The sequence below is a fragment of the Poecile atricapillus genome, chromosome 1 (assembly GCF_030490865.1).
Source record: "Poecile atricapillus isolate bPoeAtr1 chromosome 1, bPoeAtr1.hap1, whole genome shotgun sequence".
NCBI lineage: Eukaryota > Metazoa > Chordata > Aves > Passeriformes > Paridae > Poecile > Poecile atricapillus.
The window spans coordinates 39,696,182-39,715,158 of NC_081249.1; the positions used below are offsets into that span (position 1 = coordinate 39,696,182).

The 18,977-nt window shown below is 35.2% G+C and overlaps 1 protein-coding gene across 4 annotated transcripts in view; it reads left to right on the forward strand.

Moving 5' to 3' along the window:
- Positions 1–18,977, forward strand: part of DOCK9 (dedicator of cytokinesis 9) — a 110,762-nt gene that overhangs the window by 36,020 nt on the left and 55,765 nt on the right. For all 4 annotated transcript variants that reach the window (XM_058855623.1, XM_058855633.1, XM_058855614.1 and 1 more), the window contains exons 2-7: positions 548–664; positions 8,355–8,444; positions 10,148–10,230; positions 11,289–11,358; positions 15,348–15,443; positions 16,059–16,193. In XM_058855623.1, the coding sequence (XP_058711606.1) occupies positions 548–664; positions 8,355–8,444; positions 10,148–10,230; positions 11,289–11,358; positions 15,348–15,443; positions 16,059–16,193 (591 nt within the window). The remainder of the gene's footprint in view (positions 1–547; positions 665–8,354; positions 8,445–10,147; positions 10,231–11,288; positions 11,359–15,347; positions 15,444–16,058; positions 16,194–18,977) is intronic.

Genomic DNA, 18,977 nt, shown 5'->3' on the forward strand with positions numbered 1-18,977 from the left:
TTTAATGTGGAATCAATGCCCAGTTACTGAGGAAAGCTACTTGTGCAATTAAGAGGGAAGTAGATGGCCTATGGGAATTTTGAAATATAAAGAAGAAGGAATGTCAATTAGCCTGCCCCTGCTGCAGGTTACTGCTGAATTAAAACACAGTTCAATCTCTGAGCTAAGATTGTTTTCATTCCTGTTAAATCCAGATCAGAGGTTTCTGGGCTATAGCAAGCAAAGGCAACTATCAACATAAGAGACTAGTAATTTTTTATAATTTTTTAACAGTGAGAATACATATGTGATTATGCAAATAAACTCTGGCTTACTGGATTTTGTGAAATCGTTCTGAGGCAATCAGCATGCTTGTCTCTAATTGTAACTTGCATTTCCCATATGGTGTAATATGACAAAATCTGCATTTTGAATACTATATGTTTTTGATGTAGATGCAGTATAATTCTGCCAATCTTTTAAAGAGCAACTTCTAAAATAAGTTAACAATTGTAATTTTCCCCTCAATATACCTAAGTTTATTTTGTTTTCTCCTTTTTTCCTGTAGGCCAAACCAAAGCTTATAGAGCCAATAGACTATGAAAATGTCATAGTTCAGAGGAAAACACAGATTTTGAATGATCCTCTGCGGGAGATGCTACTGTTCCCTTATGATGACTTCCAGGTAATTTAATCCACCCTGTTGTTATTGTGGGTGCTTTTTTGTTTGTTTGGGGTTGTTTGTTTTGTTTTTTGGGTTTTTTTTTTTCTACCACAGGTTTTTACTAGTAGTAGCCATGAGGTGATAACTTACTATTTCTTTGTTTCTTACCTCTTTTGAGCTCAAAAAATCTCCACAAAGTCTTTGCCATGAGTCCCATAACCCTACTTGATTTATTCTTTTGGGTACAGCAGAAATAGCACAGTTTCCTCATTTGTCCAGATAATAAAATCTACTTCTGCAACTCAGCAATTTTACTGCCTTTTGAAGTAGATGATCAGTCATTTTTAGATATTCCCATCCTTTCCGATGAAGGAAATTACATGATGTCTGTTTAAAAAAAGCATCTGCTTTCTTTAATTCTTAAACTGGTTTTTTTCCCCCTTTCTTAATAGTGAAGGACATGAACCTGTTCATATGCAGTCTGCTACTCTTACCTACATGATCCCAGCCAAAATTGTTCTAGTGAAATATCCCTTGCATAACAGAGTTTCTGACTTGATTAAGCCAGACTTAACCAAGCTTTGTGATAATCTTGTTATATTTTTTTAAATGACCATGTTTATCAAAATAAGTAGTTTATTTACATACTCCTTTTAAATAAATCTTCTTGTAGATCTAGTTAGGACAACTACCAAGCATCTTAGAGACTGGAGTTGTAGTAAATAGTGAGGAAGGTCTCTTGTCCACATGCCTATACCTGCAATCAAAATGTCTGTTTGAAAAGTATGCAGACACCTGAACAGCCTGTAAATTAATTTTGTTCAGCCAAGTAGTTGAAGCTAAGTTTATTTACTGTAGTGAAAGTTGATGATGAGTTGGTATATTTCTACAGAAGGTCATCTAATGTCCTATAAATTACACGTTGAATTTGTAATGAATTTTCTCTGGCCTATTAGAGTGTTTACCTGAATGCAGCTGGACTCCCTTTTTAATATAGTCTGGGGGCTTCTTTTTCATTGTTTCTGACATGAATAACTCTAGTTGTAGCCTTCCCACTCTGAGCTGAAAAATTTGAGTTTTGGGAAACTACAGTTATTTAGAGAGGAGTTTTTGCTTGTGTTCACAGCCACATGTGGAAGTTTATAGGATGGAAGTAAAATGTCTTGAAAAGGATGTTGTACTGATACAAGTTTTTGAATACAGAATCACTCTGTAGGATGATACCCTACACCAATGTTGGCTTCCAGACTGAAAAATATGAGTAGGCTACACTGCCAAAATCCCCTTCTGTAGCTCTCTTCAGAATCACAGATGAAGAGGAATCCAGGTTAATTCCACTCAGTAAGCTCTTATCTGATTGACTAGTTCACTTACCAGGGTCATTCCGGTGAACAGCTCTGAATTATCAGCGGAGAAGATACAAACCTATTAGGAATATCTTCAGGTGTTTTGTTTGAGCAGCCTGGGGGTATGCCTGAAGTGTTTAACTGCTATTTCTAGTGATCTGCAATTCTTACCCTCAGACCTCTATGAATGAAGCTACTCCATAGTTCTCAGTCTCTGAGAAAAAAAATTATCCCTTCAAAAGGGATAACCGAATTTTGTCATAAATTGTAATGCCTTTTGTCATCCTTTGTTTGGATTCTGTGGTCAAATTTCATCAAGGCAGTCATTAAAGTGTCTGTTACATCAGAAGATTTCCTTCAAGTAGTCACAGTTTTGGAATATGGTCCATTTTTCTGTTTCTTTATCCCTCATCAGTATAGTATCTGAACAAATTTTCTGTGTTCCCCCAGTTTTGGCAGTCTCATTTTATATGTGATTTACATGAAGACTGGTTTGTACAGTTTGTATAAAATGGTACTATCAAACTTCTATTTCCTTGGAAGATTTGCTGGCACAAATTAATTCCAAATATTTTTGTTGTACACATAACTCTTCTGTACTACTTTGATCTATCTAACTTGTTTTCAGCAACACAGAGCATTTAAATCTGTCATTCAATGTATTAAGAAAATATTCCCAAGTCAGAGAACAGAAAACCTTTAAGTGCTTATTATTTTTATATGAAAGTTAAACCTTTTAACTCTGTTCAGTTTTCCATACCCATATTTACAGATTTGAAATCATTAGTCATTATATAGTTGCCAGTATCATTTGAATAATTAAAAAAAAAACCAACGTGTATTTTCTGTGTTTGCCATTCAGCTTCGCATGTATTTTTTAGTTCCTCTTAACTTGTGGCTGTCACTCAGTGTGTGAGCAGCTCTTGGGTAAGCCATAGCTCAAATGTTTGATACTGGCCTCATCCTCTCAAGAAAAATTTAAAATACAAGCTAGAGCATTTAGAACTACCTGTAAACACACTTAGAACTGTTTATAGGTGGAAACGCCTACCATTGTCTAGAAACCTGTTCAAGTGATTTCCTTTTAGAACATTCAGTTTTTATCTTTACAAAGTTCTTCCTCACACTTAGGTTAAATTGATTGCAATCTAAAAAACCTTTGCCTGGAAAGGAAGCCCAGCAGTGTTAATTTATAATGACATTAAGCGTAAGGCTATTTTGTTCAGCATGGCCCTAAAACTAGCACTTAAAATGGCACAGAAAATGCTTAGCTTGCAGTACTAGATATCACTTCTAGAATTTTTGGAAGATTACAAAGGAAGCTGTATGTTTTCAAAAAAGCACCATTGATACCAACACTGAATTTCTGTTAAAGTTTAAATCGTTTAGAGAGAAACTGAAAATAAATATTTGTGCTTGATTTGGATTTTTTCTTTGTCAGGAAATGCAGTTAGATAAACCAAAGTTTAATTTATTAGGTGTGAGAAGCTAGTATTAAAGGAGAACCAATATTAATTTTTAGTCCATATCAGAAATGAAAAAGCACAGCAATTGGCTTTTTTTTGGATCACATATAGCTTTCCTCTCCTCTTCCTCCTGATGAAAATTGTCTAGTCAGGGAAAGAGGGGAAAAAAACAACACAAAGGGGAAAAAGAATTATTTCTGTTCTGCTATGACTGTTCTCTAAACATGCTGTCAGAAGAAGCTCTAAGCTCAAATCACTACCAAAGAAACATTTGACCAAGGATGGAGAGGAAAATGCTCCAGTCTTGGAAAACGCATGAAGTTTGAAGGATTGCTCTTCAGCCAGCTATCTGGCTACAGGAACCTTTCCAGATTTCCACTTAACTACATTTGCCATTGTCCCAGATGTGATTAGCCGAGGTTACGAAACATGTTTTCTCTCATTTTGTATAGGTTTGGTAGCAGTTAGTTCATTTACTCTTCAGAAGAATATGATTTCTGTTCAGCTTTGTGCAGAGCTTCAAATCCAAAAAATAGGCTTGTAATTTTTTTCTTTCTTTTCTTTTTTTTTTTTTCCCTTCATGCCATTATATCTAAATAATAGCAAGATTTGCTTTTCTGTAGTTACCAGAAGAGCTCTTAATCAGCAACTTCGTTTCCATATCTTGGGTATTTTTTAATTTACCACTTGAAGATTGCTTCAGCTGCTTTTCACAATCTCAAGCTCTGAGTTTTCTGCACTGAATTCACTTATCAGGTTACTCCCTACCCTGTTCTCAACACATTTGTAGGGGCAGACATGTTGTGTTTGGAGATATGTTTTGATGTTGGCATCACTGAGTTTGCTTTCATTCTTAGTAAGTGGGGTGTCTAAATTTCTTCATGCTTTGTATAGTCTGTTCCTTTTTAGCTGCATTTTTGTCCTCTTTTTCATTGTGGTGCCTATACAATGTGTTTGTTAATTATGATGATAGAACCACTTTTCTGCCACCCATTGGAACATCTCTGTTAATGTTCTTGCTACTCTCAGTTGCAATGCTGCCAATTTTTCAAGGCTATCCCTCTTCCAGCCTCTTAGTGGGAAGAGCCATCTCCTTTGTAGCAGTGAATGAATCCCATATCCATGGGATACTCTTGTATCCAAGTTTGTGCCTCTTCATGGCTTGTAAATTTCTCGCCTGAATTTCAGTAATTTGCTCAATAATGAAATGGCTTCATAACTACATAGCATTAGTTTAAAACAGGCCATCTTCATTGTGGCGGTGATCACGTTAAAGTCTTATGCTCAATGACTGCAAAATTTGTGATGTTGATGTTAACAGCACAGTGGGTAAATTATTTAAAGAAACCTTAACCCAAAGCAGTACTAGTGTGTGGCAGTAAGTCACCCTTTACCTAAATACCTTTTTTTTCTTTTCTTTCAAAATACCTAACTTTTGAGTACTATCTCAATTTTTAAAGGAAATTATAGAGCCATCTTTTTCTAACCCCCTGCCATGGGCAGGAACACCTTCCACTAGACCAGCTTCCTCAGAGCCTCGTCCAACCTGGCCTTGAACATCTCCAGGGATGGAGCATCCACAGCTTCCACTGTTCAGTACCTCACCACCCTCACAGTAGAGAACTTTTTCCTAATAGCTCATCTAAACCTGCTTTCTTTCAGTTTGAATCCATTCCCCTTTGTCTTGTCAAATAATGCAAATGCAGGCTAAATATGCTTGGAGCAAATAAAATGTGGGTGCTTTCCTACCCATATTAAATTTGTCTTCGCAAAGTTATTGCAGTGTTGTTTTGAAGGCAGTTTGGTGCGTAGCTTAGACATCATTTCACCTTTGTTATTTTTGGGTTTGAGCCATATGGATTTAACACACTTTCACTTAAAGCTCTTAGCTTTTATTTAATGCGAGTTAAGTACTTCTGAAAATAGATATTATGCCAGCTTTGCAGAAGTAAAACTAAATCCAGGTCATTCTATGAGCAGGCACATCTTTGGTACAAGAAAAGCAAAAAAAAGTCCCTATAAAAAGTAATATCCTCATTTTAGAAAGCATAAATTAAACTAGTCAAATAACTAATTTTGAATTTTTGAAATTTGAAAGTAATTTCTCTCTTACTTTTTCTCTTTGAAATCTAGTTTGTGTTTTTCCTTAAGTCTTTAGCCAACTATTATAAATTGATTTAGTTTGGAAATAACTTTATAATATAGGATCTGACGCTTCCCATACAAAGGATCTGACACTTCCCATGCAAAGATGAAGTCACTTCTGACACATGGCTGTTTTAACGGCAGGATTTCACAGCTTGCCATCTTTTCCACTGAGTCTTTTAGAAAAATTTCTGTCTCTACATCTGGAGCATAAGCCCCTGTGGTAACAGTCTCACTGGGAAATACAACCTCGTGACAGAAAAAATATCCATTGCAGTCTGCACTCCTTGTGGAGAGGTTCACTATCCATAGTCCACCAGGTTCGGGTAGCGAGTACTCCTTGGTTGACTTGGTGAAATGTTCTTGCTGCTGTGGCCTATTCTGAGACCTCAACATATCCTAAATCCCTGGGTCTCAGTCAGAAAGTTGTGTCAGTAAGAGTCTGTTAACTGTGTGCCTCAGTAAGTGTGTATGAGTCCTGGCTCATGTTACAAGTGGCCTTCCTTAGTTTTGGCAGCAGAGTCACCAAAAGGATTTATTAATTTTCTTTGAGAGCATGAGACGAACACTTTGTAGTTCCTGATGCTGCCATAAATCAAATGATCACTCAAACCCAGAGAGCTGAACAGTTTCATTTCTACAGAACAGTACAACCAATGTAGTTGTGAAGACAGTTTGTTGAGAAGATAATCCTTCCTTTCCTTATTTTTCTTTTGGAATATAAGGTGTATTTGTATGCATGCTTGCTTTTAAAATATAGTGGTACTGCTTAAGTAATTATTTTTAGGAATTTTGTCTAAATCGCAGTATCTCACTCATTGCATTTCCTGGCTCTTTGATGCACTACTGCAGCTACTGGATGTGCTGAGGAGGAGATGGATGCATTAAGACAATTACTAATATGAACAAAATTGACAAGTCAGGTTATTCTGTTTTGTCACTGATATTGATACAGTACTAAGATAAAAATCTTTTTATGTGTGAACAACTAGAAAAAAGCCCTTACTATTGTTTTGATAGTTGTGTAGCAGGGTAACAGCAGCAGACATTTTAAAAGTATGTTCAGCAAATTCTGTTTACCAAATTATGCTACAGTATTAAAATTATATCAATGAGTTCATGGATTTCCCATGAAAAGTGTCTCATAAGAAGCCACCTTAGTCTCTGGTTTTTCTTGAAATAGTATTTTTTTTTTTTGGAAAGTACACTATAATTGTATGCTTATAGAATACAGTTATATATATTCTATAATATATATATTATAGAATATATATAAATACTGCATATAATATTTATTTATTATATAAAGTATAAATAGTTTCTCATCAAATATCATACTGTTTCACTGGAATCGTATCTAGAAATTCTGGTCTTAAGGTAGGTTGCTACTCCTAATAGAAGTTTTTATTATTTTCATAGCTTGTGAGAACAAATACTTAATATCGTTTGAAGATATTTCTAGTTAAGAAAACTTCATTTTTAAAGCTGTTAGCATATAAATGTATATCTTCTTGCAGGGTTTTTTTTTTTTTTTTTTTTGTCTGTTTGGTTTTTTTAAACTGTAGTTTCCAAGGTTTATTGGTCCCATGAAATATTTTGGGGTTTGTGGTATTTGTTTTTAATACCTCCCCATCTCTCCCACCCAAGGAGCATTGTCACTTTTTGTGCTCTGGACTATATGAATGAGTTCTCCATGACTACGGGATTTATTTTTTCCCCCTTTCAATCTTTCCTGTAATTGAATATTCTTACTTAAATACCTTCCCCAGTTAATGGAGCGAGGCTTTGGTAATGACTAAGATAATCAATCACTTTATGGATCAAACTCCTAACAGAGATAAGGTAATTTACTTACATGCCCTTTGTTTTTCAACATTACATGTGGAGCTTTCTCTTGTCACATTTTTATCTGATCCTTCCTGGATGTGTGGAGTGTAACTAACAGGTGAGGGACCACAACTCCCTTCAAGGCCCTGGCTGTGTAAACTCTCATTCACCTTTGATGGCCTAAGCAATGAGATTCTTTTCCACATACTGTAAAAACAGGTTATATTGCTGTGTGCTTGTTTTCATTTGTGGTCCAGGAGATTTTGCTAAGTTTTCATCTTTTTCACTTTACAAATGTAAAGTATCCTAAGGCTTACTTCAGCACAGGTCCGAGAAGCAGAATTTCATGGTCACAGAGAGATTTTCTGCTCTCTGGCAGCCTTCCTGTGCCTCTCTGAGTTCTGGCATACGATAGGAATAAGTCCTGACTTGGTAGGCTGAAGTGCATATATACTTCAGTGATCCACACTTTCTCTCTAAACCTGCAGTTTAGTGCTAGTCTTACTTTTTGTCACTTGTTCTGCAATTAAATTACTCTTTCATTTTGGTGTGGTTTTCTTACCTTCCTTGAATAATAGTTTATATGTGTAGTAATAACACTACATTAATGTCTTCAAAATGTTGGAGTTACGTTGTCATGGTCGAACTATATTTTCCTAGTATTTTCTAGTATTTTCTTTCACATATTGACAATATAGTGGTAAACTGTCCTATGGCATCTGTTTCTCACTGATTCCAGTCTTGCCCTTATTGTGAAAAAAGGAACATGTTACTTGAATGGAAGCATTAAATGGTTATTCTGAAACTTCATATTCGTAGGATGTTTTCTGCTGAGCTTTTCTTCATTATAGTAGTGTAACTGAGTGTGGCCATAATGTGTCATCTTCCCTTTAATTGCAAGTTTGATTAATTGCTTTTGTTTATCAGACAGCATTATTGCAGCGGCAGAGTCGATACATTCGTTCAACGGTTCCTGAAAATGCAGAGAAAGAGGCTCAGAGCTTGTTTGTAACTGAGGTAATACTGAAGTTGCATGTGATTGTGTGTAATAACAATATTATACCTGACTTGTTTTTCTTCTCCTTCCTTTACCATTTAGAACAAACAGAAAAATAAGCCCTGGAAAAAGAATTAAATATTTCTTGCCACTTGTCAATTATTTCAAGGCAAAATTTCCAGGAAAACCCAGTATTAAAACCCAGTATTTTTTCCATTGGTGGCTGGAAAAGAAGTTTTACAGAATAGCTTTTAATTATTTTGTTTGCCTCATTGGCTTTTGCAGATGGTTCTCCCCCACCCTCATTATGCTTTTGGCTTTTCCAGATGAACGTGGGTGATTTCAATACATAATATTGGATCCACTAGTATATCTGGAATGAATCATTGTGACTTTTTTTTTCTGATAAAGTGTCTCACACCAGCCATTCTTACTTTGTTCATGGTAATCTTGTAGAGATTGCTGGAACAGAGGTATCTGTAACACTTGTGGAGGCCAAAATTCATTATGACAGTTCAACTTGTGTGCTATATGTAGAAGAAACATCCTCAACCCTGAAGTTTCTCAGAACTGTTTGCTTATGTTGGCATTCCTTTGCTTTTGTGAGATTGCTCTTCATTTATTGTCTTCTTGAAGCCTTTAAGGAATTAAAGGTTCAATTGTTTTTCCTTTTTTTTGGTATTATCTACTGGTTTTCTACTGATATGATTTAAGCGATATTTTAACATCTGAAACAAGTCTGTTGTAACTCCAATAAGACTGGAGGAGCTCCAGATAGCTGAATCTACATCAAAGTGATTTATCCACACTGATACATACCCTTAATACCTAACCTAAACATTTCTGAGATAAATTTGAAGAGGATAGACAAGAGGAGGGAGGACTGTTAGAGGTAATTCATGAAGTTTAATGAGTTTCTGCTGAAACAATTGCTTGGCAGGCACTAAACTCATGTTTTGAAATATAAAGAAAATATTTATGGTTTATTGGATGCTGTGTTTGTGTATAAGTAGGTTTATTGTGTAACATAAAATTTTGCATGGAATGGTTTTTGTCAACAGATTTTGTCAGTTTTATGTTACTTTGTTCAAAGCCAAGATAAATCAGTACTTTTATGTTGTAACAATATGGGTGGAGTAAAATGGTATTTCCTGTGATCTAGATCAGAACTTAATGACATAATTGCTTTTCAACCACTGCAAGCATACAGTTTCAATTTAAGTATTAATTTAATTGCACTGGAAGTATAAATTCAAGGAAGAGATGTTTTTGGCTTTCTGTATCAGTATGTGCACAATTGAATATTCTATTTTAATAAGGTGTCTGTTTTTGTGCTGAATTGTCTAAGGGCTCAGCCATGTTTTCAGCTTCAACTGAGATTCCTAAAGGCTTGGCCACGTTTTCAGCTGTGGCAAAATGCTGGTTTAACTTTCTGGACGACTGAAGATGGTTAATTCAGATGCTGAGTGCATTCACCATTTTCTGGTTTTATTAAGTACATGTCTAGCAGATGATAACATTGCGTTGAAACATATAACTTATTCCAAAAAGTTATGTTGCATTAGACTATTGCAAAAGAAAGGAAGTGTACAGCATTTTCAGAGATATGAAACCATAATTGTTCATAAACAGACATATCTTAAGAGGTTTTCTTGTGCTGTGTCCATTGAATACCTTTAATCTTCTTGCAGTTAATGTTGATACTTGGTTTTCATTTAAACAGTGTATCAAAACCTACAATTCAGACTGGCATATTGTTAACTATAGATATGAAGATTACTCGGGAGAGTTTCGACAGCTTCCAAAGTAAGTATGTTATTTAGTTATTTAGTGGTATGATAAATTGAAATTGTGGAGGAACTTTGCATTTAATACAGACTTATTTATTAGAGAAGTATGTTAATATGTGTAAACTGAAATATGCGATATCCAGGTTTAATGGTCAGTAGAGATGATATAGACTTGTTGGATGGAATTGATGAATTTGAATGTATAACACCATGTTAAATCATTTTCTGGGAGGGTACTGTAATAACATTGCCTTATTAACAGGCAGTTGTATCACTGACAGTGTGAATTTAAGTATGATAACTAAAACAGGCTGATGTTTAGATGAACCTAAAATGGTAATATCCTGTTTTCAAAGGCAGCTTTTGGAACTCCCTTTAGGAGCTTGGGGAATAGAGCCTAACTGAGATGGTTAGAGCAGGTTTTCACAGGATGACTCAAAGCCTAACTGACATCTGTTACAAACTTTCTAAACCATCTGCTAGAGAAATGTTTTTCCAGTTTTTCAAAATTTTCTAGGAAGAGTATAGAGATTAGACCCTTAATTCAGAATGTCTGAGAGAATCTAAATGCTCTGAATACCCCAACTCTGGAAGGACCTATGTCTTTCCTAATTGCTCTCTTGCATCTATTGGCTAAGAAGTAGTTACTTTACCTTGTGGAGAGTTCTGATCTACTCACAGGTTTTGTACAAGTCAGTACCTGTTTTTCACTTGCCCTGAACAGAAACCACAATAAGAATTAAAAAAAATGCATTCTCCTGCAAGGAGCCAGTGGTTGCAGGTATGAATTCTTACTCATAAGGTATTAGGAATGCAGTGAATGAGAAGGCATTTGTTCTCTTCAATTACACAGTAGCACAGTGACAAGCAGAACAAAAGTGAAGTGGTGGCCAGATGTACAAATGAGAAAAATTGCTTTCTAAGATATAGAATTAATGAAAAATACATGTTTTTACTTAGATATTCCTGTGCTTTTTCCTCTTTGGAAGGAAAAGGACATCTTAATTTTTGCACCAATAAAATATGTAACTAATCACAAAATTCCTAGTACTTCAGAAGCTTTTTCTTTTGTAGTAAAGGCACAAAGCCAGACAAGCTTCCTGTTCATTTATATGAAGTGGATGAAGAAGCAGATAAAGATGAGGTGAGATAATAGCAATTCCTTACTTTCTTTTGTTTTCATTAAAGTATGTATATATTGGGTATGTAGAGATTGTGAGTTTGGTTAATTGTTGATGTCTGTATGTGAAAACAGAGATTAGCTTGAACCACCTTATTGGGAAACAAATTAGTTATTTTACCTGTCTCCTCTCAAATAACCTTGTTCTTTGAGGTCTGTCAGTTGAGTTAGAAAAAGTTTTGACAGATAATAAAATTGAAGCTTTGGTACTTGGTGACATATAATCCTTCGGCTGTCATAAAATCTGTTTTATACTCTGTCTATGTAGACAGGTTTCCAGAGAGAAGTGTTTCCTGCAGTTTAATCGTGGAATTAAGTAAAATCATAAGTGAATCTGTTCCAGCACAACAACAGCACACACACTTCAACATGCTACATGACAGTGTAGCATACAGTGTGAGCCAAAATCAGTTCATCACAAATTTGAGTATAGGATAAGACTTGGAGAACTATCATACAAACAAAAGCATAAAAAATTGACCAAAACTCCGAGATATTTTCTCTTGTGTCATTGACTTAGGGAAAGAAGAGATGTATAGCATCAAGCAATTTTCAAGGCTATTTCAAATGCCAAAGACTTTTTTCAACAACTGCCTGTTGTTTTCATGATTTATTTATTTTTTACCACACCCTGTTTCAAAACACATTTTTAAGTGCCCCTGTTACTTTTTCTTACAGGTACTTAAACTCTTACATCTCAAACAAGAATTAAAATAAAATAATTTTTCTTTTTTGTGGTTTTTACCTCATGACAATTACTTTGCTTCTAAATTCCTGGTACTCAGAACTGCTGCATATGAAATGAAAGGATTAAATATGAAGAAGTTGTTTGGGGAATTAATCTGAGTAGACATATTCCCAATCAGAGTGTCCCAGGCTGACATTTACCCAGCATTGCTATTAATCTGCCCTATGAAATTTGGACAAATAACTTCATACATCTGTATCCAAAACTTCCGATTTGTAGGGTGGGAATAATTATGATTACTATTATACTGACATTTAAAAGACTTGGAATTATTTACTGTGATAATATTTCTGACAACAGAAGTGTTTTAGAAAACTGAGTTAAACACTAAAAAATTAAATGGATATATAATTTTTACCAGGAAATACATTATGAGTGGAGTCAGTTAAACACTGAAAAACTATAATTTGGCTATTAGCAGGTAGTATGTGTTTTACTAGGAAGTGTAAGTAGAGAGGATTGCCTGGGTCCTGCAAGAACAGGCAGGAACAGGGTTTCTTTCAGAAGTACAATCACTGGAGGACAGGTCTGCTGCTCTTTGAGGAACTTGAAAAATAAACACAAGAAAGAGACATGCTAGGAGGAAAAGGGAAGTTAGTGGGACAATAGAGTAGGGGGGGACCATAAATTCTTTCATCAAGGGAAGACTTAATGCAAGAGGTGTTTCTTCCTCATCTGTGCCAAAAAGCACAGATGCAAACCTCAGATTGAAAGTTGTTTGGTCTTTTTGTTTTGCTTTTGTTTGTGTTTGAAGAAAACTGATTTATTAAGAGAATGATAGAAAACAAAAAGCTACAAGTTATTAAAAATTGGTGGAAAATCAGACAAAGATTAGTTTAATCATGCATTAATAAAAAGGAAAATTAACCCTATCAAAAACTAATTTGGGCTATCAGGCCATCAGGTTGATGTCTGCAAATGGAATTTTTCAGTCCAGTATGGGATCAAGATACAGGATTGTTTTTGTTGAAACAGTTGCTGTTGAAGTAAACTTTGGAGCCAAGTTTATGGGAAAGATCACTTTAAAAAGTGCAGCACAGTGTGCAGCAGTAATGATAAAAGTGAGGAAATTACCTTACCAGTTGGAAACAGGAAGTATGTTTTCAGTGTGAGAGTTGTGTGTTAACAACTGGATCCTGGGTTTCTTTGTATTAACAGATGGTCAGCTGGAAAGATTCAGTAGCTTTTTGGCTCTGTAGGCAGGAATTCTGGCTGACAGAGAGAAATGGTGTAACTAGAGAGGCCTAAATGATGCTCAGTTTTATTGCTAGAAAACAGCATGCAGCTCAACAGAGTTGGGAAATTGTTCCCCTCAGAGACTGGGAACTGGAGTCTTAATAGAGCTAAATCTTAATTTTTGTTAACACAGGTAATGAATGGATTTTAGTCATGTGAGATGATCCTATGCACATGGTTTGTGCAATTGCAGAAAAGCATTTTGTGCCAAGTTTTGGCTATAACTTATCTACACATCACTTTATACTTGTAAAGGTGATTTAAACCAACCCTTTCCTTAGGAATAACTCTTGCCAGGGGAGGTGAGGAGTCATATAGAGTCATATTTGGAAACCCAGTGTTTTAAGTTGTGTTTGTGTCATTATTCTTGTACAAGAAAAGTAATTATGTGGGTAATAGAACAGCAGTGGAGGGTAATGACTTGAAAATATGAAAAAAAGGTGACTGTGTTGCTTGGACAGTGAAACTGTTTAGGACAAATGAAAATTTACTGAGTATTTCTGGTCTATGCCTTTGGGCCATTATATCAGATGCTCTGATAGCTGATGACCATGTCATCCTTACTGGCCCTAACTTCAATAGTACCAAGCTGACTATAAATTTTAAAATGTCAGATTGATGCATCTTTTGCCTTCTGTTCACAGTTTTTTGAAGTTCACATGTTCCTGTGCTTATGAGTATGCAAGCTAGACAGACTGAATAAGCTGTAAATAAATTACCTAGTAACTTTTTACAGAATGTTCCTTGATTCAGTTCCAGAAACAAATTCATATTATTCCAAGATTTGGTTTAATGTTCAGTTGTTGAACTAGTGACTCTCTCCCCCTTAAGTAATCAGTTTTTGTTGCATGTTTTCTTAACAGCCAAGAAAAGGAATTAGAAAAAGTACTTGAGGTACCTCAAGGATGTTTTGTGATTCTTGTTTTCAGCTGGATGCTCAGCTAATTCTGAATGTTTCAGTAAAAATTACCAGGAGTATTTCTCCTCTAGATGGATGAAAATCCTCCTACATGTCTAATTCATTAACAGTTTTGTTTCAAAATGGGCTACATCAACTGGAAACCATGGTAATGTCAGCTTTGTAGTACTCTAAAAGATTACTTGGAACTGGTGATTTAATATTTATTCTGTGGCAGTTATAAATCTGTCTTTTTGATCTGTTTTGATAGCAGAGTGCTGCTTTTTGGTAGTTGTTAACATCCTAAGGTTTTTGATGCAGTCATTCAGTTCTCTGCACTGGCAGATGGATGTGGTGTACAGGCAGTGGGTGTGATGTGTGATGCTTGTATTGGATCTGCTGTTTGTGAACTTGCTGTCACTGCCAAGTTCAGTCTTGTTCTCTCTGCAAAGCTTTGATTCTGATCTGTAAAAGGGCAGATCCAATTCAAGAATTAATTCTCTGTAAATTCTTAAGAAAGTAATGTCTTTGAAATACTTTATGTAAAGCAAAATGGTTTGATAAATCTCCACTGAAGTTTTGGATAAGAATGTGTTGGCATTGTTCTTTTTGGCAATAGAAATTGGTAACAATTCTTACACTCTGTGGAAAGGGTTCCAAGGTAAATGTAAGGAAATGTTTTAAGTTTTGACTGTTCATTCCCCTGTTTCATTGGGATTTGTCTTGACTAACATTTAGCTATAGGCTGGATCATCCTGGTGGCTGTAGATAAAGCCTGTAGAAGTGGCCAGATTACATATTAAAAGTTAGATGAGGTCAATCTCATCCCAGGTCTTTAAATAAAATAATGGAAAAGCTATAGAATTTCAGCAGGGACTCATTTATCATTATTATCATTATTATCATTTATCATTATTATCATTATTATCATTATGTTATGAACATAGTTATTCCAGCTTCTAAAATGACTTCTGAAATTATTGATAAATACTACATGGGCTGTGATGCAAAAGTTTACCTTTTTATTTCTTTTTTTCTTTCCTCCTTTCCCTGTATTCCTTTCATCTCCAGGATGCAGCATCTCTTGGGTCTCAGAAGGGTGGAATAACAAAACAAGGATGGCTGTACAAAGGCAACATGAACAGTGCAATCAGTGTGACAATGAGAGTAAGTTTAAGAATATCTTACATATGACAGAATAACTGAACAATGATATTAAATATCCCTGTGCCTTGGAGAGGTCAATTTGTGGTATGTGGTTTAGTTCTAAAAAAAATTGTATGAAAAGAAAGAGGGAAGTTTGCATGTACTTCATGTATCTGAAACCTTGCTTTTATTTTATTATATGTAAATCAGGAAAAAAAAGCCATGAAAAATCTAGTATGTGGGAGGAGTTAAATTTCCATAACTGTACCCTGGTGTGATTTTAGTGGAAAAGGGACTGTGTAATGTGGGGGGAAGGGGGCATTATTTGTTTGTATTCTTGTATTTTATATAAAACTATGATTTTTTAATTTGCCTCTTATGTAAATTATACAGTCAGTTTTCAATAGGTCAAAAATACTGTCAGATGATATAATAAAACCCTGCTGCAGATATCATAAGTTAATTTTTTTCATTCATGGTTTCTGTTTCCTTTTCTGCAGATACTGATTATGTTGTCTATAAATAAAAGCATTTTTTCTATAAACTACTGTGTAAATAGCACTTATGAGTATATAATACGAAGCTAATTAATATTAGTTTTGTCACTGTTCTTCTTCCCTCCTTTATTTTCACTAGTCATTTAAAAGAAGATTTTTCCACTTAATCCAACTTGGTGATGGATCCTATAATCTCAATTTCTACAAAGATGAAAAAATATCAAAAGAACCTAAAGGATCAATATTTCTAGATTCATGCATGGGAGTGGTTCAGGTAATTATAATTATTCTGCCTGTTTGCCAATTAATTCTTTATTTATTAGCAAGGGAAACTTTATTTAAAATATAGATTAGGGAACTTTTATTTAAAATATAGGCTAGTGTTGTTGAATGTAGATAAGTACCTATTATGCAGAGGAACAAATAGGCTATATCTTGCCAAAGCAAGTGAACATGATTTCAAAGGGTGGGAGACTGAATTTTTGAAATCTTTCTGAAAAGAAGAGAAATTACTAGTTGATGTCAAGTATTTAGCAAACCAAATTCTAAGACAAATGCATGAAGAACCCCAAACTTGGCAAAGTAATGACAGCATAAAATTGAAGTTTATTTCAGTTCGATTTTGTGCTTGCATGAGCTGTAATGTTTTTCATAGCTTCTTGTGTGGGATTTTTGTTGCAGGAATTGTATCGAATTCAAACACCCTTCCAGATGCTTTTGTTTGACCTTTCTAATGTTACTTTTCTGTCCTTTTCTTTATTTTGAAAAGTTAAGGGCTGTGGTAAAATGTTTGTCAGTAGCAAGTGCCAAAGAAAAGATTGTTTTTCTTTTTTTTTTTGTGATTCTGTTATGTATTTATAGTACAGCATGTAACTGTTCAGCATGTAACAGGCACAGCATACCTGAAAAAACCCCGTGGGTCTTCGGGTTTTCTTTAACTTGTACAGAAATAGGCAAAGTTTAATAATAATGTATTGCTTACATAATATTTTTGTAGTATAAACTTGTTTGAAGATTTACACAAAGAGATAAAGCAGCTTTACAGAGGATTTTTTTCCCCCAAATATTGTAGTATAGTTTGGATACTTTAATAGGTAACTCCTATGAAAATCTTATAACTGTAATACATTTTATCATGTTGCAAGCTCTATATATAATTTTACAGGAATTATTTTGCCTTAGAGATACAATTCTGGCCAACTCTACTGAAATGAATTTGTGTTTTTAAAACAAGCCAACAAACATAAAAGTGGTTCCTAAACGTGGATGTAGTCTCATCAATGTATATAAATACCTGCAGGGAGGGTGCAAAGAGGACAGAGCCAGGCTCTGCTCAGTGATGCCAGTGACAGTGACAGGGCTGGAGGCAACAAGCACGACCTGGAACACAAGAGTTACCTCTGAACATCAGGGAACTGTTTGTCACTGTGATGGTGGCTGAGCACTGGCACAGGTTTCCCAGGGAGGTGGTGGAGTCTCCGTCCTTGGAGATACTCAAAAGCTTCCTGGCCACGATCCTGTGCTAAATGGCTCTAATTGGCTGTGCTTGAGGAGGGAGTGTTGGATGAAATGACGACCAGAGGCACCTTCTAACCTCTAACCGTTCTTTCATTTTAGGATTTAAAACCTGAAACTCTCTTTTTCCTCATACATACTTTCATACTGTTCCATACTTGCTATTCTGTCAGTTCAATCCAATTAACCTCAAGTTTCCTCAGACTCTGCCAGAAGCTTGCTTTTCAAAACAAACAATGTATTACTGTTCCTTTGTTCTTCTGCAAGTGGGGCTGATACAGTCATCTTTAAGTAAAACTGTACTTTGGATGCTTTGAAATTTTATAGTTGGCTGTGTCTCTAATGCTATACTGTATTGTACAGTACCCTCAGTGTTCATCCTGGCACCTGGTCTTCAAAACTGCATGTAAAAATTTGAGACTAGTTATGGATTAGCATCATGTGAAAAATCAAAACCAGTTAATGCTCACTTCCAAGAAGCTAAGTAGTCATTCAGTGGCTAGAATAAAGGGGTTTGGAAATAACTGTTTTCTTCACTTGAATTTTTGATGGGGGCCAAGTAAATGCTGATTTAAACTATCAAATATTATGCATAGTGTCCCTATTCCAGATTTGTAGTTTAATTATCTTGTATTATGCCCTGTATCCTTTCTGGGTGACCTTATTGTTTTACTGTTACTTACTATTAGTGTTGAATTAGCATTTGAAAACTCATATGGGAAAAAGTGGTATGTACACAGTATAAATTGCACTTCCATTTAACAGAAGAGGAAAACAAAGGAAAATATTTCTAAGGACCCCAGCCATATTACTTAAAAGTAGTTTGACATGGAATTAATAGAAATGGTTTTTCATAGGTAGTTATGCTTACAAGATCTTGTTCTCAGAATGAAACTTCTGATTTTAGAGTCAGTCTTTTTAGTGAGGGGAGATTAGTTCCTGTTGCATTGCTATAACACTTTCCTGGTCTGAGTTCATTCAGTGCATTTGCTTACTTATTTTTTTCAAAGATAGTAGATGCCTGAGAGAAAAATACTGACTTCACTTATAGGGTGAAGTTAGACCAGAATGTGCTTCTTCATCAGAACTTGTATCAAGAGGAATGCTGAATTTGTGCAATAGGGGGCTTCTGTTCGGTTGGGGTTTTTGGTTTGTGTGAATTTCTTTTTTCCCCAAACTTAAATAAAGAGACTAGAATTCCTGGAATTCTGTTTGGTGTTTTTGAATTTGGTTTCATTTTGTAGGGGTTTTTTAATACTAAATTATATAGAGACCTTTCTGATCAGAGATGTGGAGCACATCATATATGCAGTGTATCTATTCATACATCCAGCCATATGTATAGGCATAGTTGCTCTAATTCAGTGTTTTGTGAAAGCTGAGATCTGTGAAAGCTACTGCCCGTGTCAAGGTTTTATACTGTGAAACAGAGAGGTTACTTTTCTCAGGATTTTTCATTTATTTCAGAATTGATTTCAACTAGTAAGATTGCCTTAGGTCTGAAGTTCACACTTTTGTTTGTATGCTTGACAGAAACTCAACT